The sequence below is a fragment of the Medicago sativa genome, chromosome 3 (genome assembly GCF_051527215.1).
Source record: "Medicago sativa cultivar Bolivia chromosome 3, Bolivia_mono, whole genome shotgun sequence".
In the NCBI taxonomy this organism is placed as follows: Eukaryota; Viridiplantae; Streptophyta; class Magnoliopsida; order Fabales; family Fabaceae; genus Medicago; species Medicago sativa.
In genome coordinates this window covers 14,798,596-14,826,033 of record NC_140751.1, presented here as the reverse complement: position 1 = coordinate 14,826,033, position 27,438 = coordinate 14,798,596, and the positions used below count along the sequence as shown (strand labels likewise).

The following is a 27,438-nucleotide window of genomic DNA, read 5'->3' as shown; positions in this document are numbered from 1 at the left end:
CAATCATTTGAGTGTTCTCAGAAACCCTAACATCTCTGGATGTCAGAAATATAGGTCGTGTATTGGTTGATGATGTTGTTGTTGTTTTGTCGTGATCAATCTGAGGAAATATATCACGGTTTATTTCTATGTATCAGAGTGTTGTTGTCTCCATCCCTTTTTGTAAAACTACTATACAAAAATGTTTTGTCGCTAAATATAAGACTATCTACAAGTTTTTAGATGCATTTATTACTCTTTTTCCAAATACATTCCTCATTAATATTATCATGAAATATGAAAAGTTAACATTAAATATATCTATAGATAAATGGTAGTTTGGTAATAGTGACATGCATTTATGACAAATTTATTACTACAAACATTTTTTTAATACCCGCAATTTTTGTAAATTATTCCTATAAAAAGGGAGGGAGGGAGTATAAAATAAATCTGGTTGAAGAAAAAAGGTACAAAATAAGTAAAAAAATTACTAGAATAAATAAAAGGATGTAGAAATAAAAGGAAAGAAACAAAAATAAAAGAACATATTATCAACACGCAATCCATTCCCAATTTCAATTTCAATCGCATTTTTGTGTCCTCTCTCCTCACAATATCATTAAATCCACTATGTCCCCAATTCCTAAGGTTTCCCTCTCTCTCTTTCTTAAATCAACTCATTTTCCTCAATTCTTTGATTCTCTTTGTCCATTCATTCGATGAGAAGTATGATGGAACAACATCAGGAGCAGCAACCAACTCTGCAACCAGTAATTTTAGAAATTAGAGAAGTTAGGGTTTTGGCGAACACTCGATTATAACTTGAAATCTTGCAAATCGCCTGTAAATAGCTCGCAAACCCCTCACACTCCATATTTTTTAGTGCATTTCTTATTTCTTAACTTTGCATCTCATATCCTTTGCCAAACGATTGAGATTCTCTCCATTGAAAATTCTCTCAAGTTTTCTCATGTGGAATCTCAACCATCAATCATGAGAGAGAAAGTGAGAATTAAATTATAATGAAAAGTCGTTGTTGTATTTTAATTGTGGAGATTGAAAATTGAGAAAACTTGAGAAAATTTTCAATAGAGAGGATCCAAATCCCTAGTTTTTTTGGATGTGTTGGGTCACACGAATTTCATTATGTCTAAATTTAAGGGACTAAAATATCCAACATTTGTAATTTACACGACACAAATGGATAAAAAAATCTTAAAAATCAAAGTGATCCAACATTTGTAATTTACACGACACAAATGGATAAAAAAAATCTTAAAAATCAAAGCGAATCGTACATTCTAAAATTATTTACAGATTTTAGATTTTGTTTAAAAATTTTACACCTTTGTTTTCTACAATAATTATCCAAATTAAGTGAATTTTTTTTGTGGTCAAAATCAAATTTTACTCGTAAATATCTCTACATGCATGCTAGTGCATGTCGTACGGATAACCTTTCAAAACATGGCGACATATTAGGATCTCTACTCGTATTAAATTTTTATAAAAAGCAGATCATATGATCAAAACAAAACAAAAATTCGATAAGTGTTATTCTCAGAACAAAACAAAAAATCCATATGTGTATATAAATAAATTATAAAATCACATCTTCTATTAATCAGATCACATATTTCATACAGATCACGTATCGATTATTAATAATAGATAGATAGCTTTTCTACTCATAGACCAGATGGGTTGTGAGACTAAAAACTTGTTGATTCTGTCTCTTCTTCTCTTGGGGGCAAGCTGCATGCAACAATGTGTATATGGAGCACCTCAAGTGCCTTGTCTTTTTGTTTTTGGTGACTCTTTATCTGACAGTGGAAACAACAATGATCTTGTTACAACTGCAAGAGTTAATTACAAACCATATGGCATCGATTTTCCGACAGGTCCAACAGGAAGGTTTACTAATGGATTAACATCAATTGACATAATTGGTAACATTCGCACCATTTTTTTAAATTCATAATCATAGGATTTCTTTTTAAATCACATGTCTTACTTTATAAAATAACAAAATGAAAAGCTATAGACGCTATGAAGCACATGTACTATTTGGATTGTGCATGTTCTGGTGTGGAACATGCATTTGTCTTGAAAAAAATATGTTTAATTATGTAATTTTTTAAAATTATTATCGGTGTCAACGTGTCAGTGTCTGTGATTTGTCTGAAGTTCGTGTTTGATAGTATATACATAATATGAGGTCTTAAAATATTCCCAGGTTCAATTTTTAAATCTAATAATACTTCTTGTTCAACTCAAACTAATATTTGACCATTAATTTGCAGGTCAACTTTTGGGATTGGATTTTATCCCACCCTTTGCAAGCCTTGCTGGCTGGGATATATTGAAAGGTGTTAACTATGCATCTGGCTCAGCTGGAATTCGCCACGAGACAGGCAAACATACGGTAAAAATTAAATTGAATAAACTCATCCTTATTTTATACACGTGTTAATATCCTTATATAAGTGACCAATTGATTTGAGGTAAAATATTTTTGACAAAAATAAAACACTAAAAATAAATTCGTCATTTTTTTTTTTTTGAACCTAGTATCTTGTCCAATGACATATTAATCTAAGATGTCCCATCTCACCATTACCTATAAATTTAATTGGTCGTATTGAACATACGCATAAAATAATTTGAATAATCTCTATCTTTTATTCGTTCGTTGTTTCAAATTTAATGGATTTTCTCTCGCTCACTATATTTTTTTTTCCCGCAAGATATATATATATATCAATGCAAATTAAACCATGAATATTCCTCTCAAATATTATCTCAATGCAATGCAGGGGGACAATATTGGTTTGGGAACACAGTTACGACGTCATGAACTGATAATTGCACGAATTGCTATCAAGCTGGGAGGTGTTCTACAAGCTGCAGAATATCTAAATAAATGCTTGTATTATGTAAATATAGGCAGCAATGATTATATAGATAATTACTTCCTTCCTAAGCTATACTCAACAAGTCGCAATTATAATCCGGAGCAGTATGCTGGTGTTCTTATTGATGAGTTATCTAAATCTATACAGGTATTAATTTATGTTTCACATGAAGAAAAGAAAGGAAAATATAACAGACATTAGTTAATAATTATAAATTGATATATTTTTAAGGCAATTCTTGAATCATAAAACCATGAAAGTGTTAATTTGATGATAGTATTAGCAAATTAAGGTAGCTTCTACAATACAATTGAAAATTCGACATGTATCAATTCACTTGTTTCTCAAATCAATAAATTAACTATTATTTTATAAAATAAAAAGATATATGTTGACTTCTATATTTTTTAAAATATCATTTCATAAGAAGAAGAAAAAACACCATTTAGTTATTTATAAGAATCATACAAAATTTCATACATTTTATCGTAAAAAAAATAAATAAAAAAATCAATGTTCATTATTTTGAGTAATAAAAATTCTGAAAAATTAAATTTTACTTCACTAATACTTTTGATAAATAATATACTTAGTTGTTATAGTTTAAATAAAAAAAACTTATTTAGCTATTAAATTAAATATCGATGTACATGGGAAAAAAAATGATACAATTGAAAATTGACATGTACATCGAAATTAATAAGACATAAAAATTAATAAGTTTTGTTATTTTTTATGAAATTGTTCAATTTGTATTTTCCGTAGTTCATTAACAAAACATTTAAGTTGAAGTATCTTCATTTTAGCCAAATTTAATGCATTGGTCCCTTATGTTTATTTTAGAATTTATGTTGTTCCATTTTCTTTAAAGGGTTAATGGTGATTTACCCCCCCTATAATATAGGTCATTTCCAAGTTTATCCCTGTAAAATATATTTTTTGATTTACCCCCTGTAAAAGTTTTTTTTCCAGAATACCCCCCTAATAGGACATACAAAAACCAAAAATTTTGTAAAAAAAATAAAAATCCGTTTTTGTTTGGCTATTAGGGGGTATTCTGAAGAAAAAAAAATTATTTTACAGGAGGGTAAATCAAAAAAAATATTTTACAGGGGGTAAATCCAAAAATGACCTATATTACAGGGGGTAAAACACTATTAACCCTTCTTTTAAAAAAATTTGGGTTAATACATGTTTACCCCCTCTAATATTAGCGATATTCGGTTTTACCCCCTCTAAAAAAAATTGTTTAGATTCCCAACATGTAATTTGAAGATTCTTTGATTTTGGACCTTCATGGCATCAATTTACAAAATTTAATGTATTTTTGCCCCTGTAATTTGAGAGAATTTCGGTTTACCCCCTGCCATATCATCGATTTTGTACAGTCAAAATTCATGAAGGTCCAAAACCAAATAATCTTCAAATTATAGGGGTGAAATCTAAACAATTTTTTTTTTACAGGGGGTAAACTGGAAATCGCTAATATTACAGGGGGTAAACATGTATTAACCCAAAAATTTAAGTTGGTTATGTTTTAAAGGTTTTAAGTTGGTACAAAGCGTTATTCATGTTGGAATAAGTTTTTCTCTTCCGTCACATAATATTGAGTTTAATAAAGCAACAAAATTAGAAAAATGTTTTAAAATTGATTTTGTAAATAAGTGAAATTCCCACGGTCATATTCTCAACTAAAATCTCTAAATGGCTAAATGACGGAATGGACTAACTTATTCCAGTGTGAGTAATGTTTTGGGCTAAATCGAAACTTTTAAAATTTAAGAGACCAACTTAAAACTTTTAAAAACACAAGAGGCCAACTTCAAACTAAAAATAGACATAAATGACCGAGAAATTAAACCATTAATTTTTTATTTTAACAATAATATTTAAATGATTTATTGGACAGAAATTGCATGATATTGGTGCAAGAAAAATGGTGCTAGTTGGGGTAGGTCCTATAGGTTGCACTCCAAATGCCCTTGCTAAAAATGGAGCATGTGTTGAAGAGCAGAATGCTGCTGCATTAATTTTTTCTAGCAAACTTAAATCTCTAGTGGATCAACTCAATAATCAATTCAGGGATTCTAAATTCGTCTTTAGAAACAGTACAGCAGACACGTTTGACAGTTCAAAAGGTAAAATTGCATTTTCACTTGACTATATGTTAAATTTTTTTACTTATATTTTTTTTTTAAAAAAAAAATGCTAACATGTGTCTCAATGACATATATTAAGGAGATTAATGCACAAATTCTATTTTTAAGATCTTTAACATGTACCTTGAGGAAAAAAGTTAACAAGATCATTTTAAGATCTTTAATTTAATTGATTTCTTCAAAAAAAAAAAAAAAAACTTTAATTTAACATGTGTCCTAAAGACAAGAGTTAACAAAACCCTTTTTAAATTTCCATTTTAACTCTATTTTTCTTATTTGAGTTCTAATACATAATTAGTGTAACAATGATTCTTTTGTTTCAGGTTTTAAATTTTTGAATGAAGCTTGTTGTCCATTATCATTGAATATATTTTGTACTCTTGATCGAACTCCATGCCAGAATAGAAATGAGTACAAGTTTTGGGATGGATTTCATCCCACCCAGGCTGCTAATCAAATCGGGGCAATAGATTCATACAATTCTTCTAATCCAAACATCATTTACCCAATGAATATTCAACAGCTAGTTCGGTCATGATAGATGATTAGTTCAATTGTGTGTGTATATATTTTATGAATAGTTGAATTGTGTATATCATTCTGTAAATTTGTTTTTCCTAAACATAAATTCAATTCAGCTTATCATGTATAATTAATTATTCATAATAATTGAGCAAATAAATTTTGATGATGGGCTTTCTTTTTACTATTTTATAGGTTGTTTATTTGGTATTGTTTTTTTTTTTTTTGAAGGAGGAAAGAAAAATATCTCAAAATATTAATTTCTCAAAATATGGTTAGATGAACATATATTGGTAGGAAAAATATCTTGACGATATTTTAATTTGTTAAAAAATATAATTTGAACTTATCACTATACAAAAGCAAAATGTTATAAGAGGGAACTAAGTGGAAAGAATTTGAGGTAATTACGTTACGTTAGATTCAGTTCCAAAGTTAATACTAAAACTAAAAATGTAGTGTGACTCCAAATTTCATGATTTTGTACCTGCCTAAATCGTGGGCGTGGCACGATGATGATGGCTCGTTGCACTGCACGATCTTCATGCCTATCACAACGGTAACTTGTACTATAAATTGCGGCACGATTTGTGTACATTGTTAGGCGATTTTTCACACATGTTTTGACCCATTTAATAATATACACCACTGTTGTTCTGAAATCTAGGTGATAGTTTTCGAATTTATATAATAAGAGAGTTCTTTAAATATGGTTCAGATTACATAATCCGAACATAAGAGCAATTTCGGAAAAAAAAATGGGATGCACAAGAAAGTCATGGGTTGGAAAAAGTAATAGTCTGAATATAAACTACCAATTGTAATAATTTCCACGACAAATGTATTACACACAAATCCAATTCAAGTTATCATCCTTTCAATTGTTAACTGCACAAATTAGAGCACAAAGTTAACAGAATTCATACAGTTGTATTTGATCAAGGACCAGGATTTTGAGATAAGGCCTAACAAATCAAGGACCATTTCAACAATTGCATCAATAAAAAATCAAGAAAGAAGAGAAAAACAAAATCCAACATAAAAGCAAGACAAAAGGAATCACCTTCAAGGAACCATATGGAACAGTAACATCAATAAAAACAACCCATAAACAAAACAAAAAACACAGAGAAGAAGTAACGAAAATAAAGAAAATGGGCAACTAAGAACAGCAGTTTGTGAGGTTAAGGTAGGAGCAGAGTGATGTCTGAAGGCAAAGAAGCAAGTTAACGCCACCAAAACTCATTCTTTTCACATAGATACAAACAGAGCTTGTGTTTTTTTGCTTTCAAAAAAAGACGCTCTTAATTTGATATAAGAGTGACATCATCATTGATCTTCATTACCAATTGTTGAAACTTTCAAGGAAGGATTCTCCAGATGCAACTTTTGTGACAACAAGTCCAGCCATGAAATCAGATGACATATTCTTAAGCCAAAATGGCCACTTTACTCCCAAAGAGCAACACATTCAAACCGTGATCAGTGTATGCATATCCTTTTTTAATGCCAATACAACAAATTTCAGAGCTTTGGTTTAACTATTCACAGGCTGTCCTACCATTGCTATCACCTTGAATTTCTGACAACAACTGATTCTTCAGCAACACTTGATGCAAGATCAGTACCAAAGTCCATTAATTTTCTTCCAACTAGCGTGGAGGTCTCTGATTATGATTTGCCGATGAATAATGATTTATATATGAATGCTTTATCCAATGTTTTATATATGTCGTGATTGACTATTCACAGCTTTTTCTGGACTATTCACACATAGCTCTCTTCACACACTTTCTCTGACTTCTCATTTTCACTACCCAATTTCCATCCTCTTTTTTCAATGGCTCTTCTTTCCCTTTATGTAAAGCTTCTGAAATCACCTTAGAAAGAGCCTTGTCTTCTTCACTAGGCCTTAGTTACTCAGCCAAATAGTCCTTCACAGTGACCCCCTTTTTCTTTTCAGTTCCATTATTATTACCAGTACTAGCTCCAAACTACTGATTCTTTTATTATCCTATACTTCGGTTAGGTTCATTTCAATTTTATCAAATGCACAAATCATAATTATCCTTGCTCTCTGTCTCTGCTACCACTTTCCCTCAACAACTCAATCAAATTCCTCCAATCTTTTCTTCATACCCTTTTATTCATTTTACATTCTCTAACAACCTCTTTGTCTCTCATACTATAACACAAATCCTAGCTGCTACCTCAAATACTGTTCTGCCACTAATCGAAATCTAATCCATAAAATTCAAACATGGCTTCAAAAACGAACTACATCAGCAAGTATGATCAGATCACCATGAACATCAAAGAGGATTTAAAAAATGAACAACTTCAACAAGTATAATCAGTTCACCCTCAGAGAAGATTTTAATCAGAGAGGATGTGGCTTCAAAAACCAACAAGCAATCAAATATGAATAATCAGATCACCATGAACTTGCATTTCTCTTTCTCTGCTAATTACATAAGGAATGATATAGAACAAAACGCATAGTCAACAATTTCTCATCGCATATATGTTTAAACTAGCTAGGAATATAGAATCTAAAATCCTCTTCTACACTAAGTCGAGACTGCTATCAGAGGATATATTGAGAAGCTTGTGTGTGTAAAATACAGTTGTAGAAGAAACTATTCGGCTAAAGTTTAAGCAAAAACACATTTACTATTAGCACAACTATAAACAAGGAAATCTAAATAGCATAACTACCGTACAAAGGGGGTCAAATATGCAACAAATCTCAAAAAATATAAACTACCAAGACAGCTTCCATTACTTTTAAGTTGTTTTGGATTTGTAAATTAGTAAATTTATAAATCTGTAGCAAACATCTAAAGTGTTCATACAGAGTACCTTTGCAATTATTTTGTGTATAAGAAATACAAGACAACTGCAAAATCAATCAATTTGGCATATAATCACAATCAGTAAATCATCACAAATCTATCATGAAAAGAAAGACAATGGTTTTTTTTAACGCATTTATAAGACTACTGAAGTTAAATATGTATTCTTTTTTTTTTGGCTTTCGCACCGGTTTCCGACCCACCAAAGGTGGGCGACTAATCCGGCTCGTGCATAGAGGCATGCGCACTGGCCAAGCGTTGTTCCCCCTGGGAATCGAACCCGGTATTCCTCGGGTACGTCCTTGGAAGGAGCTCCTTGCCACTGGAGCCCAAGCAACTTGGTTAAGTTAAATATGTATTCTAGAAGTCTTTTTTTACTCATTTATATTTCACTGAAACTTCAGCTAGATTTAACTTATTTATTAAATAAATCATGTCAGAGCAGGCCAAAAATAAACAGGTTAAGCTCGAGATCATGATGAGTCCATTGTTAATTAATTTTCATCTCTAGCTTTGTAAATCCAACAAAAGAAGTGTTCTAGTCACTATTTGAGTTATGGCGTGTTTGGCCTGTTCAATTAAATATTTGTACAATATGTAGCTAAAATAAATTTCAACCTGAGACGTTGAATTCAATGGTCATTTTCTACCTTTACTTTTCTAATCCATATAGGCTAGCTACTTGAAAACCATAATCTGAATCACACAGGAAACTCCATAGTAAACAATGAAAACAAACAGATAATCTGATCTATAAAGGCTAGTAATAATTAAACACCTCATACCATTGTGTACGGTAGGTGCCCGAAAATACTGATGCAGGAAAAGCTAAAGAACAGTACCATACCAAATAATCCACATAGAAAGGCCATAAAAAGACCTATAGAACAAGAAGATAAGGGTCTGTTTGATTTCAAAAGACATTTTTTGTCACATTATTTCCACTGATTCCTGTTTTCAAATTTGTATAGAAAATAATAAAAGTTGTTCTCATTGCCTTATATGCAAAACTTTGAAAGCATGAAACAACATGAAAACAAGGTAACATTTAGTAATTAAAACTTAAAAAAGAAAAAAGTGAAACAAAAACCAAACAAACCCTATTTCTCTAACGTTAAAAGGTAGCTAACAAGTCTTTTGTTGGGCTCATAAGATCTACAGAGAGGATGGAGAAAGGTGGATTAAGTGTGAGCAAAAAGATTTTGCTTAAATGTTAATATCACATCAATACTCTCCATACTATACTTTATTATCAGATAAAAGATCTGTATTTCACTTGTCATTTCACAATAAACTTAAGTAGAAAACACAAGAAAATGATACTCAGAATTCTAAATACCTCAACGAAGCAAGTATGAGCTTATGCTATGATTTGATGTTGAATGACATTGTCTGTTACATGGTACATCCATGCAATCCAGATCCGATAAGTTACCTCCGTAGTGCAACAGTCCAATGGTATAAAGTATGCAACAATGTCCAGCAACTAGTGTCTAATTCTTTGTAACATGTTAAGTGTTCGCAGCCATGAGTTGAACATATCAGATACCGGATGGAGGTGCTCAAGAAATAAATAAACGCAATGGCTGACATCTCTCAAATGCTTTTCTGGCAGCATGATTATACATGTTCACAAAGAAGAAATTAATCGGTCTCCATACCAGTTTTCAATCTGGTAACAGTTTACAACCTTTTGACTTCAGTTTAGACTCTAGACCAAAGAACTTCAATCCCGATATTACCAAGTCTGCTGTCTTTTTCTTCATGTGATCAATTAGTAATTCGTCGTACACAATTGTGTCAGATTCTGTCAACAATTTGCGCTCCCTCAAAATTGAGAAAACCTTTCTAGTCTCTTCAATTGTTCCATACTTGCACATGCCAGAGATGATTGCAGAACATACAACATTGTCTAAAGAGCAACCTTCTTGCATCATCTCATTCAATACATCAATCACCTTTTCTGCATCATTTGACTTGCACATACGAATAATGGTAAGACAATACTTAAACTCCATAGGTCCACTTGTAACATTGCCTAAGCAATCTCTGACAAGCAGCATGGCTTCGTCAATCTCTCCAATGTTGCAAAGACCTTTAGCAAGGCAATTATAAGCAGCTACAGAAGGAATAGAACACATCTCAATTATCTTATTATGACATTCACATGCCTCCTTAATTTCACCGCGATCAACAAGGCAAAGAATTGCTATGTTATATGTGGATGAGTCGGGCTCCAAGTCTGAGCCCTTTATTTCATCAAAGAGTGATAATGCTTTTTCCACCTTACCACTCAGGTGAAGAGATTCCATAAGAATATTGTAAATTTCAACACTAATATAACTTTTTTCTTTCAAATGTGTAAATATCTCTAGTGCCATTTCTGTTCCTTTCTTCTCAACCAGATGGGAGAAGAATTTTGAGAGGTCGTCAATAACTGGAAACCCCAACTTCTTCATCTTCTCGAGCAACTTAAAAAAATCGTCCATTCGTTTTGCTTCGGCATAGGCCAACAATAACGGTTTTACAGACAAGAAGTCCGGCTCAAGACCCTCCTGAATAATGACTTGGAAAAGCTTGTAAGCCTTCTCAACCTTATTCAAATTGCACAAACCTTCAATAAGGTTATTATAAATCCCCAAATCAGCACGGTATCCCGAGCTCACCAAATCCTTCAACAAATCAAAAGCCAAAGCAACCTTATTCCCCGCCACAAATGACTCAACCAACGATCCATATATCGCTCTATCTATCAAATGACCCTTACTCTTCATCTCTTTGAACAACTCATAACCCTCCAAAACCCTTCCCCCTTTCGCCAAACCACCAATGATAGTACCATATGCCATGACATCCGGCTCGACTCTATCTCTCTTCATTTCCTTCCAAACCCTCAAACATCCATCCAAATTTCCCTCTTTAACCATAATCCGAACCAACGCGGTATAGGCAAACACATCCGGCTTACACAATTTCTCCCTCATCCTTCCCAGAACCTCTAACATCTCATCAATTTTCCCACCTTTACACAATCCCTTTATCAAAATCATAAAAGTAACACTCTCTTCAACCAATCCATCTTCCCTAAAATCATTATAAACCGACAACGCCAAATCCAAATGCCCAGTCTTAACCAAAGCATCCATAATCCTATTATACAAAAACACCCTAGGTTTCACACCAAACTTATTCCTCATCTTATCATAAACATGATAAACCCTAAGACCTCTACCAGCATCGGAATGCATCCGAATTAAAATCTCGAATTGCTTCTCCGACGGAGGCTTTCCCTGAGCAACCATCAGCTCAGGTAGCTGATCGGCTGCACGGAAATGGTTGGCACGGTTAAGGCAATAAGTGAAGGCATTGTAAGAGGCGAAATTATGGTGATAACCTTTTTGTTTCTCTACCCAATGAAAAAACTTGAAAGCTAGAGTAGGGTTAGTTTGAACTTTAAGAACCTCGGCGACTAGGGTGGGAGTAACTCTGCGGAGTTTGTTGAGTTCGGTTACAACAGGTGGGCCCCAGTTGTTATTGTTTTTGCGGAAGGCGTCGAGGATGAAACGGGCGATCGGGGAGAGACGGAGCGAGGCAGAGAATGTGGCCTCCGGGGATGGGGATGGTGATGAGGAGTTTGGTTGGGAAAGGAAGTGTGGGTCCCACTTTTGGATTTGGAAACTTTGGGTTGATTTGGTGGGTTTAGGTTTGGGAGGAGTGAGAGTTTGGCGATTGGAAAAGAGGCCTCCGCGTACAGTAGGACGGTTTTGAGAAGGTTTGCGGTGACCGTAGAAGAAGTAGAATTTGTTTGGTGGGGTTGGCGTTTGAGGAGGCATTTTATTGTGTTTTGTTGGTGGCAATTGATGTTGATATTGTTTTTCTGGTCCGTAAAAGTTTAGGTGAGCAAGGCTTTGAGACTTAACAGGGTCAGGGCAAGCCTCAAGGCTGAGCAAATGGTGTTGATATTTTGGTGATGAGAAATTAAGAATGTTAAGTGTATGAAGCTGTTGGGTGGGGTAGTTACTGGTGACAAAACAAAACTGAAGATTGTTGGAAATGTACGGAATGTGTGATCTGATGCCTCCTCAAACCATAATAACGACCGCTGACCTACAAATCAGACTGGGAGCAGCAGCTCATAAATTGATTAGCAGCGGCTCCATTTCCATTTCATGAAACCTGTTCAATATGGAATGTCATGTGAAATACAAATCAATTGAATTTTCTGCACAGACTATTTAAGATAGAGAAATGGAGAAAAAAAAATTATCCCTTTTTGAATTGAATTATAGAAAAATTTGAATTTCTTGTCATCAATTAAAACTAGTAGAAATGAAGAGCAAGTTACCGTGAAAGAATAAACAGTGCAGCGATGACAACCTCACTCATAGCATCACATCCTCAACCACACATTTTTTTTAAGATTTAAGCAGTGCATTAAAACTCAGATTAGTGATCGACCCAATTATGACCTCGGGTCACTGGTTGGACCGGCGGTTAATCTAGGGCTCGTTTGGATTGGCTTATTTTTGAGCTTATGCAAATAAATAAGCTTTTATGTATTGTTCCTAAGCTTGTGAAGGTAGTTCATGAAGAAAAAAAAAACTCATGAAGATACAATTTTCATTAAGGAAAGCTTATGAATTAACAAAAAAGCTCATTTACTTGCATAAGCTATTTTTAATAAGCTAGTCCGAAATAAGCCAATCTAAACGGCCCAAAAATTTAAAATGATTCATAACATCAGATTCATAGCTATAATTTCACAAGGTCGTTTTAAAGAGAGCATTACATAATTATTATTATTATTATTATCTTATAAAGACATAAATTGATTGAATGGGATCAGAATTTGAATTTTCGTGCTGAGAATTATAAGTAGTAAAAATGGAAGGGGAGCATACCGAGAAGGCGATGACAAACTCACTCGGTCTTGGCATCACGGTGACGAGTGGCGCTTTAACAACGGGAATCAGGCTCTCTGCAACTCAACACTTATGTGAGATAGAGAGAGTGTAGTTTTTCCTTTTAGAGGGACAGAGGTATTTTTTTTTTTTTTTTAGGGAAGGGACAGAGGTAGTTGATCCTCTGTTTTATAAATATAAATATTAAGATTTGTTTCGATAAATATTTTTAAAATAGTATCAAGTTATTATAGATAAGTTAAGATATGTCCTTGTGAGTTTAGCTCAGTTGGTATGGACAATGCATCAAATATGCAAGGTTCGGGGTTCGAACCTCGACAACAAAAAAAAATATTATATAAGTTAATCACAGTTGAATATCAACATGTGTAAACTTATTGAATGAAAACTAAATTAATTCATTAATAGGGATATGATCTCTATTTTTTAAAAAATAATATACAAAATACAAATTTTTTTTGACCAGGTATCCTCCAATTTTTTTTGATCATGTATCCTCAGCGTGTAACCATGACAAACGAAGGAATTTTTTTATTATTGTCCATTCATGTGTAAATCATTGATATATATTTCTATCAATTAAAAAAAAATTTGTCCACGTGAGCATAACTCAATTAACAAAGACATGCATTGTTATATGTAGGGGTTGGGATTCGAACCCCAGACACCCACTTATTCAGCTTGACAAAGGTGAATTCTAACCACTAAACTGCTTGAAAAAAAAAAATTGGAAAGAAAAATGTAAAAAACTTAGTGATGCTGAGATCCATTATTTATTGCGTTTACATCTATTTAAGAAATGAAGAGGGTTTCTATTCCACTATATAAATCTAAATTTGCAATGATCCTTTTGTTGCCATGTGTTTTCTTTTTATCAATGAAAATAGAGATGTTCATTTCGAAAAGGATACACACATGACACACCCCAGTGACCTTTTGAGTCTCTAATTTGATGATATTTTTGGGACTTCCATACCCTACGAGTGTTTGTTTAGTTCCATAGTTTGCTTAGTTCTTTTCTTGGCCTTAGCCTCTTTTGTTAAAAACTAATAAGTATATTTTATTGTATCTATCTATAATCATTACGTAACATATTAACAGATTCTGGATTTACTTCATTTATCTACCTCCATTGTATTTTTTAGAGAGAGGACACCAGAGTGGAGGATTAGTGGAACTCACTAGTGAGGTTCACTTATCAAAATTAATCTTACTAATCTATCACTAACATATTTTTTTGGAAAAACACCAAATCTCTGTTGACGCCAAGAGTGAAGGTTACTCAGAGTGCGATGAAGTCTCATGTCAACAGTCCCAATACTACGAGTACAAATATTTTGAACAGTTGAAATGTATGTATCATCCCTTAGTCAAACTTGCTCAAAAAATTTACCAAGAAAATGTCAATTCCTGCATAAAATGTTAGTAGACAACTCTGATAAAAGAGGACAATGATTCGAGGTATATCTAAGAATATGAGTATTTGAGTAGTTAAGAGAGGAGGAAATCCAGCCACTAGTGGCTAGAAGTTTATCCAACCTAGATTTTATGTGATGACGATCGCGTTGATTATTAGCCCAGGTATACATATCACCGTGGCATTGATAACCAAAACCAGAAAGATTTTAGATGTTTACAGTATCTCTAAAAGGAATAGTTAGGTTAGGGTCAATAGGATTTCCCTACAGAATCCTTTCTTGAACAACTTGGTTATCCATGAAGAATTGGAGGAATCTTGAATCAATTTCTTGGATTTGTAAACCAGCTGGTGACCCCCAAATATTAGCTAAACTCGTATGAATCAAATTTACTTGAATAGGTTTATCAGTAAGAAATTTGCCTATAATACTTTTCTTGCAATCACTGACACCTTCATAAATAATATTCTCAGAATAGATGAAAAAACATGGCATTTGCTGTTGATTTCGTTGGTTATTTTAACTTGTAGGTGTAGCATGTCCATGAAGAGAACCCATCCGGAATCAAGATTTTTGGAGGTGTGCTCATACAGCTCTGTGAGGGACTGGGGTGCTGCAGATTGCTAGCATTAGTAGAGGAATTGTTGTTCAATTTAGGTGCAATGACAAGGACTGAGTATTTTGATGGATCCATGATCAAATGTGTTGAGGAATCACCCAGAAACCTAGGCACCAGCTAGTAATATGGAGCAGTAAAAAGAAAGGGAAACTAAAGGAAAATTCCAGGGATTCAATGGTGATGAAGGAGCACCGAAGCAAGATATAGATATTAAGGAGGAAAGAACAAATAGAAAAGGAAAGACAGATTAGAGAACACAGAAAATTCAGGAGTAAAAGCGGAAAAACCAGACAAAAACATCAACAAAATTATTTGGTATCTATTTGTTTTAGATGATGAAATGCATTCCTGAAAGTTCTTTAAAACAAATAACAATTGACATAAGGTTATTGACAGTTCAAAGTTTCATATAATGAAAGGTTTTGAAAGTAGGGAATACTTGTAGGGTACTCCATAGGAGTTCTAGAGTGCTATAAACTTCCATTCTTACATGTTCATAGGAAAATTATGAATATATTGTACTGCACTGCATTCGCCTTTTCATTTAAGTAATTAATTGGTATTTTTCTGAATAAATAGTATTTTTTTTATCTACATTGGAGAAATAAATTATTCCTTACATTATAAACCCTTTATAAGCTTACATATCAGATCATATTACATGATTGTTGCTTAAGCAGAGAGAATGATAGCTGATAACCAATGGAACATGGACTAAGAGAAACTTAGAGCCTATAGATAAACACCTCCCTTATTCCTCCCTACTCATTTGCAAGTTTACTGAAGATCACCTCAAATTTAAGCTTCCCTTTTAGGCCTGTTGCGGCCACGTGGAAGGACAGGTTCTTGTTCTTCTTGTGAATAAGTTTCCACATCATCATCATCATTATCCTCTTCTTCCTCTTCGTCAATTTCCATGATAGCTTCGTTCTTCGCCATCTGGTATTAAAAAAAACATGTCACAAAAACAGGGAAAACAAAAAACAACCGACAAATATTTCCAAAAGAGGGTAGTTAAGAGTCACATAAAGATTAAAAATTAGAAATTTGCGAATAGAGGCACATGAAGATTAGATATTCCTTATTGAGCTGGTAAGTATAATCGCATACACTTGCACATATTACAAACGTGCTAGATATTAGTGAGTCAACTGTTTCGGCTCATATGAGTGTAAATTCAAGTCTATTAAATATTCATTGAGGTAACTGATCAGACATGTGCATGGATTAAAGGCACTATCAAACAATTCTCTGTTTACCAAAAAATAAGAGAAATTTCAACCATCTCTCAGGTTATGATGAAAAACCGTCAACCATCTTCTTAACTCTAGACTCCAAAGATTTATTTTAAAGATGTAAAGATATGATGCTAAATATATCACATCTCTACAATCTGGAAAATTTCTTAAGGTAGACATATCATAGCTAAAGTTGGACAGGTCATGTTAGAAATTTCTTTAAGGAACGACTTTATTTTATGCGCATATCAACTTTAATTGAGTGTAAGGTAAACACGTTTTTGTCCTATATTTCTAAGTTTATATGTTAAACACATTCTAATTCATGCATCATGGCACTTCAGAGACTCCTAGATATATCTTCTGTATTTAACAAGTGTTAACAGACATATGCACACACACAAGGGAAGATCAACCAACTCAAAAGGCTTAATTTGGCATATAGAAATCTAAATTATAGTAATTGGAAAGAAAAAAAAATGAGTACTGATATATCTCCCGAGAGATTTTCCCACGAAGGGATAGCGAAATACTATTTAGCCAAAAAAAACTGCTGCTGTCCGGAAAAAATGGCCTTGTGGTTCCCATATATTTTTGAAGTAGCAGTTAGTCAAACAATCAAATAAAATCAAAGGGACAAAATGTTGCCAACACATTCGGGAAATTTCACGAGCTTTCACCTCGCACTATCCAGCATTATCCGGAAAAAAAATCCACTAAGCAACTCAACAAAAGAGAACTTATTCGCAAACTTCAAATCTAAGGTATAAAATTGATTTTGACATGTTTGGTTGCTCTTGGGTAGAATAAATTTTGCCTCCGTTACAAATTGGAGTTTTTTACTCTAGAATTAATTTTTACACTCAACTTTGTAATTCCACTCAGTTTTATATACATGAATGCATCCAAACATACATCACTATACCTTCAACTTACTTTTAGCCTATGTTTGGTTCCACATTTGGAGCACCCATAATTGATTCTAAATGTGTAAAATTGATTGATTTTGACATGTTTGATTGCTCTCTAGTAGAATCGATTTTGCCTCCAAAATCCAAAATGGATTCTAAGTTGAAGCTAGGATTTGTAGCGTTTGATTCTAAACGTGATTTTTACAATGAAATTTATTATTCAATTTACATTCAACTAACTGGTAAAATCAATTGCACAAAATCAATTCATTCAAAATAAATTTTTACCACTGCATAATCAATTCACTCAAAATCAATTTTTGTCACATCAAAACAAAACAATGTAAATTTGGTTACTTTCAATTTTGTAAAAATTCAAAAAATCACAACCACATTCATTCAACCAGATGGCAACACTACTTTTTTTTTAATGACAAATGTTAGTTGTTAACTATTATGTTAGTATTTGAACTCTAGACCTTTAACTCCTTCGCTTGTATGTAAGTGATTGCAATTGCAATTATACAATTGTGCAAAACCCAGTTGAGGAATTTCATCAAACACATGGAAGACACAAAAATAAACTACAAAATTTTCAACAAACAGCACAAACAATGAATCACATTACTGAGAAAAACCCCAATATTAGTTTGTGGCCTTACCTCTTCGTAGAAATCTTGGTCAAGCTTCTCACCAATCCGAAGAGCAGTGAAAACAGTTACACCGAGGAGAGAAAGAGGAAGAGCAATCGCGAAAGCATAGCTACTTGTACTTGCGCCAGCACGTGTGACCACCGTCGCGGTTCTCGGTCTCCGGCAGCCGGTGAGGAGAAGAGGCGGAGAGTTGCAGGAAGGTGGGGCCCTCAAGGAAGGGAATGTGAAAGAATGAGAAATTGGATTAGAGAGAGGAAATAACGTCGCCATGGATTACAGTGTAATCTATTTGTGTAGTGTGGATGATGAATTGTTTTCGTTTTTTAACGTTATTGTTGTTGTAGTGTTATCATTTTGGGATAAACCGTTATTTCTGGTCTAAATGTGTCAAACATGTAACTAAAATGTAACCGATTTTTTTTATATAAAAATAAATTAAAATCAGCTCATTTTAATTTTTTTTATTTTAAAAAAAGATTAGCTGAGTTGGATTTCGAGAAAATAAAAAATAGTTGAACTCACAATTTAGTAGGTGAAGTAACTAAAAATTAAAGGTTTTGAAAAACGCAAAGGGAGACAAAATTACCATTTTTTGTGCAAATTTTTTTAGGTAATTTTTAAGACCAAACTAAATTACTAAGTAACGAAAACTAAATTAATCAACGAAAGACATTCAAAATTAAACTATTAACTAAAATACAAGATTTGATGGATTAAATCAATTCTAAGTTATCCTAAAAAGAAATGTATCTGACATTTAACTAGATCTTGGAAGGAGGGAGGGTGATTAACAAATTCGGTCATGATACTTTTCCAGCCTATGTGTTCATCTCCATCCCCACTCATTGAATGCAAAACTAGGTGGTTGAAGGCATGTTTGGATTTACCTTGGTAGTCCTTTTCGGCGTCCCAAGGTGTTCTAGACGTGATAATAGAGAAGCTTTAATTAGAGTTTGGGAATTTTTCGCATCTCAAGGTGTTCTAGACGGGATAATAGAGAAGCTTTAATTTGGAGAGTTTGGAAAAACGTACGTTGGGTGGGTATCCCACCGTGGAAACAAACACATACTTGGTTTTTTAGTGAGATAAATGTCACAAACAATTGAGTTATATGATCAAATTTCTTTTTTTGATAAGAAAAGTTTAGAAGAGTTGGAAACTAGACTCACCAAGATCCAAGCATCAAGGGTTTATAAAAATATTTATATATTACCTACCAACGAGAATCTAATATAGGAGCCAAATTAAAACGGAGGTCTTTGTTGAGGTCTTTGTAGGATCTAAGTTGATTCCTTAAAAATTGTATCAACCTACATTGGCAAATCTCAACTTTTTTTATCACTTCACAATTTTTCCAATGTACTTGTAGAAGAATTGTATTATAGTAATGATTAGTCCTTTTATGCCTAAAAAAAATTGTGTTTTATTACATGAAGCAACTATTAATTTACACTCACTAATATAGCATGTCATGTTTGTTTGTTGAATATCTTCATATTGTGAAAATTACATAAAATAGAATTCACATTAGTATAGCATTCTATACAGAAAAAAATGACAAAAACAAGATATGACATATCAACCTATGGAAGGAAAAGAAAAGGTGGTCTTGAAAGTTGAAACTGATCATGAATGTGAAATGAGGTTACTATCTTCTACTACTCCTGGTGGAGACTGCGGCGGTACAGCCAATTCTTGAAATACAGAAGATTCAAGATCCAAAACCTTCCTTGCAGTTGCTTGAGATTCTTTGGTTCTTCCAACCTTTCTAGATGGGAGAGATAAAGAGGCAACAGCTCTTGTTGAATTGCTACTGTCAATTGAATGCAAAAACTTTTCTTTGGAGAGTGATGGGGCTGATGCAATGACAGAACTGAATACTCCAGATTCCCTCAAACTTTGTATTATGACCTGAAGACAAATTCATCGAGAAACAAGATTGATGCTACGAAGAAAAAAGTAAAATATGTAGAAATGGATAAATTTTCTAGATAGTAAATGTTCCAATTGGGTCTAAATCTAACTAAGTTTTTTCAATCACTGATCGCAAAGAACAGCATTTTGTTCAGATTCCACAACACAATAGTGTTATAGTGCCGTTATATCAACTATCTGACAACATCCTATGCTAAATAGCATATCCCATAACAATAGTACTTTGTTTAAATTCCACTATGTTATAGCGCTAACCTCTATTTAACAACACTACTCTAAAAAGCTGAGTCGTTGGGAGTTGGGACAACTTTTACTCCATGAAGGGTGTTAGTATCTTGTTTGTGTCCATACCATTATGAGCATGAGATTTGAATCGCAATACATAATATATGTAATATTTTCAGTTTACAATGGGAGTGACCTTGGTTTTCTTTATTCTCTTCCCTAATGACTTATCACTTACCATGGGAGTGTATATGCGAGTCAATATTCCTTTCCTCAACAGTTTAATCTTCACCTCTTTATCACCCCACACAACATGCTCATTATACCTACAACAAGAAGCAAAGACCACATGTTTCAGGAAGATTAATAACATAATGGTCAAGAAATCGAAGACGAAGAGATCATAAATGAATAGGAATTCAAGCTAGCATACCACTTCAACATTTCTTCTTCAGTTGCAGTTGAAGCAATGATGAATGCCTGAAATTCATAAAGTCTACTTAGCATAAATCAAAAGATATGATGAATGCCTAGAATCGAAAAGGTCTACTTATCAGTTATCATCAATGAGTGATTATCGATAACAAATATTTTCAAATATATAGTTAACACCGATGTAACACTGTCACTTCAGATTGAAGTTGTGTGTCCAATGTCTGACATGTGTCAATGTCATACACCGACAAGACACCAGCACATGTGATTACATTAAATTGCTTCTATTTTTAAATTATTACAGGTGTCTACGTGTCAGTATCGTGTCCGGTGTCTAAGTAAGTGCTTCATAGGTTAACACGTCATTCTCACACCAGAAAATAGAGAAATGGTAGCTCCCTACGTGAGGTTCCCAACACTACGCAAGCATTGACTCTACATTCTAGATAAAATTTCTTTTAACAAAATTCACTAAAAAATAGCCAAACGTTGTAGCAAAATAATAATACCCCAGCTGAATATATCCGGTTTTCTGATACGCAATCCAAGTGAAAACTGAATTGCAGAGAAGGTAGGAAAATAAGAAAGAACAACTGAAACTTACAGATCTGTCAAATTCCAACATGAAGCATCTTTTGACATCTTCTTTTGTAGGTTTGCAACCACAGCGATCACGTCGAGAAGTTAAATCTGAGAATTTGGCGTATGTGTAATGTAAAACAGCAGCCTCTTCCAATTTGATTTCACTGGCATAATTCAGAAGAACCATCAAGATACTAATTAAAATATCATAGATACAAATGCTTTATAGATTGATTTTGTATTATACTTTGGGGTTTTCATATAATTATGCCATCTGTGTGCACCGTTAGGCCGAAGGTGATCTTGTACCCGTGCAACTGATTTTCCGTTTCCATAAGTCAGGAAATAGTTTGGATTGCCGCGCACAGAATCTTTGTACATGCCAAAGTATGTATCCTTTGGAAGATGATCATAGTTCTTCTTGAACATCGTTACCTGCTTAGATGGATCAGAAAATAAAGAGGGACGTAGAATCGTAAATAACAAAACATGCAAACTTCAAACCAGAACCACAGAAATATCCTCCCAATTCAACCAAAACACAAAACATACACAAATAATAAAACAATTACATCCTTTACAGATTCTTCTTTTAGAATATAACACCCAACTAATTTCAAAGGACGAGCCAAAGGGACAGAGAAAAGTTTTAAGAAATCAACAAAAGTAAACGAATGAAAGTAAGTTAACAAATTTATTAATTTACATAGCATCAGTTTTGACTACTACAGTTTTTTTCTCTTAGCTGGGACTACTAAACGTATATCCCTCAATCAAATGACATTTAGAATCATTGTGCGATGTCAACGAGATTTTCAACCACCCAAATACAAATCTTGTTTAACTGAGGCAACCAAGAAACAGAGACGATTGATATATTCATCCTAGCATATAAAAAACCTGCCAATGCTTACAAAGTCATACAAAACCTAATGCTCTTTTTCATGGCACACAATTGGTATAAGTGTGTCATCAATAAAGTATCCCAAAGATTAAATCAACAGGTGAAGACACATGAATAGTTTTTATATCATATCTCTAACAATCCCATCAAGCAGCAGACCTTTGGATTTAAAGTATGGACTATGCACATGCCCACCAACCTTAATCTAAAATTCAACTTTTTTTAATTCAAAGAATAGGGCAAAAAGAATCAAACTCTGGATAACTTATTCATAATGGCTCTGAAAGCATGTCATCTACAAACTATCCCAAAAACTTCAGCTGTTAGGTGAAGAGACAAGAAGGGTTATTATTGTATATTTCTTACAACTTTGGCTAAGTAATGTTGTGCTAGCCTCGAAGGCTCCAACACCAGGTTTACATATGCAATGTACTGACCACAAATCCAATATTTTCTTTACGGTAAATAAAATTGGATTCGATAGTTTTTCTTTTAGCTAAATGATACTCCATCCGGGCTTAATTGTAAGCAAAAATACCTACTCTCACACTTATTAAGGAAGGTAGTTATGTACATTTAATTTCTTGATTTCTTGGTATTAGAGCCTACACAAGATGGAGTATTTGTTGTGTTTCGTTGCCTAGTAATGCACCATCAATTATTATTAACTTTAAGTCCTTGCATCTGTCTTATTTTTTTGTTAAAAAATTCAATTATTAAATTACTTCAAAACAGTTCTCTATCCTACTCAGCTAAGTCAGCTGAACAACTCTGATGCTCAACCCAACAAGAAATGCTTGCAATCACAACATCTCAACCTTCATGGACTTGTTCACTCTAAAGTGACCTGATGCACCAGTCCGCGTGATAAATCTAAAACTCTAAACTCAAGGACATATACATCAACTGCAGCACAAAACTAGTACCATATAGATATTGAGACTTTGAACTTTACCGTCAATAAACTTATGCTTTAACGAAAAATTCATTAAAAGCTAAAATCAAATTAAAGATAAAAAATTCAATATTATCAGCACACTTGGTTGAAGAAAAGGAATAGCATCTTTAAAATATCTACATACGTATAACTAACGAGTCTCGTATAATTATATGATAGGCCGGTTCTTTTTTTACTTCATTTCATATTCTCTGTAAATAAGTTGCACACTTTTAGCAAAGACTCTGAAAAGCTTTCAAGACTTACCTCACTAAATGGTTCTTTGATATCATCTCGCTCAACACTGCTCTCCTAGAAAAAGAAAACTGATAGAATTAGTTACAGAAGTGAAGCTAACAATATAGCCATTTCTCTTCCAGTTCCACGACTTATAAATGAAAATCATGCAATTACAAAGAATTTGCAGATTCTACTCACATAGTTAGGAAATATGACCATATCAACATTTCCTGGAACATCAAGAAGCAACTGCCTTAAAGAATACTCCCGAGCACCAGCCGGGTGTATTAATTCATCTGTATCGAGATGAAGAATCCAGTCCATACCAGAATCCTGATGTTACAACATGCAGAAAATTGCGTTGATCAACCAAATTACGCAGAAAACAATAATATTATAATAAATGAGAATTTGCGCAATTTGACATACCCTTGCCATAACAATAGCCATCTCCATATTGAGGGATTGCTTTACAAAAAGTTCATAATTGCATGGCTTGTAAAAGAAGCTTGCCAGCCATGTCTCGTTCCAAATACGGCTGATGCAACCAACATCTTATATGATAAGTATGAAAACTCCCACTCATAGAAACTAAGGAATTAGAATTAGAATAAAAATACATAAATGTATCCTGAAGACAGGAGAATGCAAGAATATCACCATGTCATATAAAAAGTATAACACTGACAAGGAAAATAAATAAAAATTTATGGTAATGAGCATGGTAGCCTTATGGTGTTGAGCATTGTAGTTTTTGTTAAGGGGTTTAAGCCTTGAGTTGTGGCTTCTACTTAATGGTTAAAATTTTGTCCTTTGTTGGCTTTGATGATTTGTGTTTCTTCCTTATTGTGGTTAAGCATTGATAGTTGCCCTTGGATTGTCGTTTCAACTGACATATCCCAGCATCTGTCGTTGAATTTTTTTTATTTGATATGTTTTCTATTGCTCATCCCAAGCTGGAAGTGCTGTGAACACCTTCCAGCTTGCAAGCAGGGTATAAGAGATATCAGTAGTTAGTAATAAGGTAGTACCTAGTTAGCAGTTAGTTTTCTATATGTAGGATGTAGGTACCGAACGTGGGAACAATTTTTGTCAATTGTATCATTTTACATTCATCACTATAATGCAGTTTTAGACTTATTTTTTTCTCCTGTGGATGCCATGTTTACTAACAGAGTTATTGTGGACACACAAATGTCAAACTATTATCATGAAAGCATATCTAAATTTAAATTGGCAAACTCTGGAGAACACTATAACCAATTGGAAATAGCAAAATCAATTCAAAAGGATGAGATTCAATAATAAAATGGTAAAAATGATTAACCTCTTAGCTTGTTGTTCTTCCAGCTGTGTTGTTCTATATATAACCTTTACACCCTGGTTAAATAACATAAACCAAATTAGAATAATAGCATTAGGGAAGAGAAATAAGGAACGTGAAATGAATTAACAGAATTGAATCCTAATACTGATTGAACACTGAAATTTATTGTTCAACTCACTTTCACCTCAATGTATCCAAACATAAATCATTACTTTGTGTACCTTAAACTGGTTTTTAACTAAAATTAATTCAATCAAAAACAATTTTCGCTACTGTAGAACCAAACACATGCTGAATTTGTGCTACTTACAGGAATTGATTCCAGGACCTTTGATACTTCAGGAGTGGCAGCCTTCCCCTCCACAAAGAGAAAAAAGTTTGTCACTCCAATGACTTTATGATAAAACATCCAGGGAAGAATCTGCTCAAGCCCTGCTGAAGTACTACTTGTGACACAGATCTGCTCATCAAGAAGAAAATATGGATTAAATTTATATCCGGAAGTGACGGACACTTGATAAAATCTATAAAGATGAAATAAATCTACAAAAAAATGAAGCGCGGGAAACGGCTTTCCATGTTTAAAATAGCTTAAACCTAAGAACACTAAAAAACTCCTAGAAACAATCTTCAACAAAAATATCTCAAAATTAACTCAACTTTCAGAACACGTCAAACACAGATCATGGAAAATCAATGAAACATAGATCATGAAATCACTCCCCAGTACTAATAACATAATTTAGTCAAAGCTCAACTCAGCCAGGACTAAATCTTAAACAAAAACTACTATAAGATTAAAAAATATCGTTTAAAAAAAAAAAAAAAAAAAAAAACTTCACTAATCGTTACTCGAAAACAATGCAAAACATACAATACTTTCATAAACAACCTTCATTATCCTCATAAACTTCACTAACAAAACTTCTACATCAACCCCATTCATAAACACAGATCACATGGCCTCAAATATCAGAAATAGCCAAAATAATTTACTCTAGTAATAACATAAACTACTCACAGTTTAACCCATCTAGTACTAAATCTTAAATATAATTTTCTATAAAGTTAGGAAAGAATTTTAAAAAATAGAAAAAATAGAAGATATTTTGCTAACCAAAATACCTTAAAACAAAAGAACAACAACACAAACAAACAATATTTTTAGAAACACCCTTCATTATCCTCATAACTAATCAGCAACAAAATTTCTACATCAGCCCAATTTAAAAACACAGATCACGTGATTAACGATACACCACAACTAGGAACATTGACTAAAATCCAAGCTCATCACAGATCATCAAACCCAAAATGAAAATCCCTATTATGAAGCCACCTCTTTTGATCGAAGTTAAAACCATACAACAACAATCAAGCATTATCCCATTAAGTGGGGTCGGCTACATGGATCAAACGACGACATAGCCCATAATGATCTATCATATACCATATTTCCATCCAGCACATTAATCTCTAGTTCTTTCTTGATAGTTTCTAGTTTTTCTATGTCTTCCTATGCCTCTAGTAATTTGACTACTCTACTCTCCATCTGGTCTACTCTCCTTACTACATAATCTACAGATCTTCTCTCTACATGCTCAAACCACCTAAACCCATCCCATATACTAAATTACTAATCACCAACCAAATTTTTACATCACAATTTAAAAACAGAGATCACGTAACTTATGATCCAGCAGAACTACTAAAATTGACTAAAAACCAAGTTCACACAGATCATCAAACCCAGAATGATACAAAACACAAAAAAAGATATAGATCACCATTATAAAGCCAACCCTTTTGCTTCAAAGTTACAATCATACAAAACAACAAAAAACAAGCACACCCCACAATTCAAAATAATTCAAAGAAGCTAAAAAAAAAAAAAAACAAACCTTTGGAGTAAGTGAGTCACCAAAATCAAGTTTCCAATTATGGTAATAAGGAAAAGACGGAGAAGAAGAACGACCAAGGTTAAGACAATCAGAAGAATGAGTAGTAGTATGAGTAAGAGGTGAAAGAGGAGAAGAATCCATGCCAGGGAAGTTATGAGCGCCATGAGGGGACAAAAGGGTCGCTGGATCGGTGATACCACCACGCCATTGAAGGATGAAAGCTATAGTAGCGAGGGAGACAGGGAGGAGAGTGAGGAGGAGGAGGATCTTGGAGGTGAAGGAGGAGGAGGTGGTGGAGGTGGGTTGACGGAGAGGGGTGTGGAGGTGGTTGTGGTGGTTGGTGATTGGCATGGTGGTGGTTGATGGAATGTGTAAATTGGGTTACACACGCAACAGCAATGAGTGCTGTGTTGTGTGATAGTGAAGAAAGTTAGAAGAAGAAGAATGAATCATGGAGTGATTTGAGTCTTATGTGTTTTACTTCTTTCATTTTCCTTTTTTGAATAACTATTTTGGACTCAAAATTACTAAAAATAAAAAGAAAACCTCTTAAAAGGTTTTTATTCACCAAACTACAAATATTAAAGAAATGTTGTGTATCCGGGGAAAAAAATGTTAATATAGTAATTTTTATATTAGAAATTGTGTAGTTATAACTTTTGTATGTATTTGACTTAGACTTTCATTTCAAGACAAAAATTCTTTTACAGATTTCTTAAACAATGTCTTTAGACACTTGTTAGCATTTCCTCAAATGT

The 27,438-nt window shown here is 33.4% G+C and overlaps 4 protein-coding genes across 4 annotated transcripts; 1 reads left to right on the top strand and 3 right to left on the bottom strand.

Annotated features, from left to right (window-relative positions):
- The first annotated feature begins 1,515 nt into the window (after positions 1-1,515).
- Positions 1,516-5,747, top strand: LOC146936004 (GDSL esterase/lipase At1g29670-like). Its single transcript, XM_085751036.1, has 5 exons — positions 1,516-1,931; positions 2,286-2,407; positions 2,799-3,044; positions 4,807-5,035; positions 5,380-5,747. Exons 1-5 carry the CDS (start codon positions 1,682-1,684, stop codon positions 5,592-5,594), a joined length of 1,062 nt encoding a protein of 353 aa, XP_085607162.1. The 5' UTR covers positions 1,516-1,681; the 3' UTR covers positions 5,595-5,747.
- Positions 5,748-9,600: 3,853 nt separating this feature from the next.
- On the bottom strand, positions 9,601-13,460 carry EMB3131 (Pentatricopeptide repeat (PPR-like) superfamily protein). The gene is made up of 2 exons (XM_085751035.1): positions 13,335-13,460; positions 9,601-12,609 (listed from the first exon to the last, which is right to left on the bottom strand). The coding sequence occupies exon 2, from the start codon at positions 12,264-12,266 to the stop codon at positions 10,101-10,103; it is 2,166 nt and encodes a 721-aa protein (XP_085607161.1). The 5' UTR covers positions 12,267-12,609; positions 13,335-13,460; the 3' UTR covers positions 9,601-10,100.
- Positions 13,461-15,908: 2,448 nt separating this feature from the next.
- Positions 15,909-18,568, bottom strand: HCF153 (high chlorophyll fluorescence 153). Its single transcript, XM_085751029.1, has 2 exons — positions 18,204-18,568; positions 15,909-16,331 (listed from the first exon to the last, which is right to left on the bottom strand). The coding sequence occupies exons 1-2, from the start codon at positions 18,462-18,464 to the stop codon at positions 16,191-16,193; spliced, it is 402 nt and encodes a 133-aa protein (XP_085607155.1). The 5' UTR covers positions 18,465-18,568; the 3' UTR covers positions 15,909-16,190.
- A 1,024-nt stretch (positions 18,569-19,592) lies between these two features.
- On the bottom strand, positions 19,593-27,112 carry KOB1 (elongation defective 1 protein / ELD1 protein). The gene is made up of 11 exons (XM_085751034.1): positions 26,681-27,112; positions 25,090-25,239; positions 24,780-24,832; positions 23,882-23,990; positions 23,651-23,785; positions 23,480-23,524; positions 21,619-21,806; positions 21,394-21,535; positions 20,788-20,834; positions 20,593-20,680; positions 19,593-20,105 (listed from the first exon to the last, which is right to left on the bottom strand). Exons 1-11 carry the CDS (start codon positions 27,029-27,031, stop codon positions 19,821-19,823), a joined length of 1,593 nt encoding a protein of 530 aa, XP_085607160.1. The 5' UTR covers positions 27,032-27,112; the 3' UTR covers positions 19,593-19,820.
- Positions 27,113-27,438: the final 326 nt, after the last annotated feature.

Excerpts from the sequence above, each read along its gene's own strand:
- LOC146936004 (XM_085751036.1), top strand. The coding sequence starts at position 1,682 with ATGGGTTGTGAGACTAAAAACTTGTTGATTCTGTCTCTTCTTCTCTTG. Across the intron at positions 2,408-2,798 it reads ACGAGACAGGCAAACATACG|GGGGACAATATTGGTTTGGG; the intron begins GTAAAAATTAAA and ends AATGCAATGCAG. Across the intron at positions 3,045-4,806 it reads AGTTATCTAAATCTATACAG|AAATTGCATGATATTGGTGC; the intron begins GTATTAATTTAT and ends TTTATTGGACAG.
- EMB3131 (XM_085751035.1), bottom strand. The coding sequence starts at position 12,266 with ATGCCTCCTCAAACGCCAACCCCACCAAACAAATTCTACTTCTTCTAC.
- HCF153 (XM_085751029.1), bottom strand. The coding sequence starts at position 18,464 with ATGGCGACGTTATTTCCTCTCTCTAATCCAATTTCTCATTCTTTCACA. Across the intron at positions 16,332-18,203 it reads ACCAAGATTTCTACGAAGAG|ATGGCGAAGAACGAAGCTAT; the intron begins GTAAGGCCACAA and ends TTTTAATACCAG.
- KOB1 (XM_085751034.1), bottom strand. The coding sequence starts at position 27,031 with ATGCCAATCACCAACCACCACAACCACCTCCACACCCCTCTCCGTCAA. Across the intron at positions 25,240-26,680 it reads GTGACTCACTTACTCCAAAG|ATCTGTGTCACAAGTAGTAC; the intron begins GTTTGTTTTTTT and ends CTTGATGAGCAG. Across the intron at positions 21,536-21,618 it reads AATTATATGAAAACCCCAAA|TGAAATCAAATTGGAAGAGG; the intron begins GTATAATACAAA and ends GAATTATGCCAG.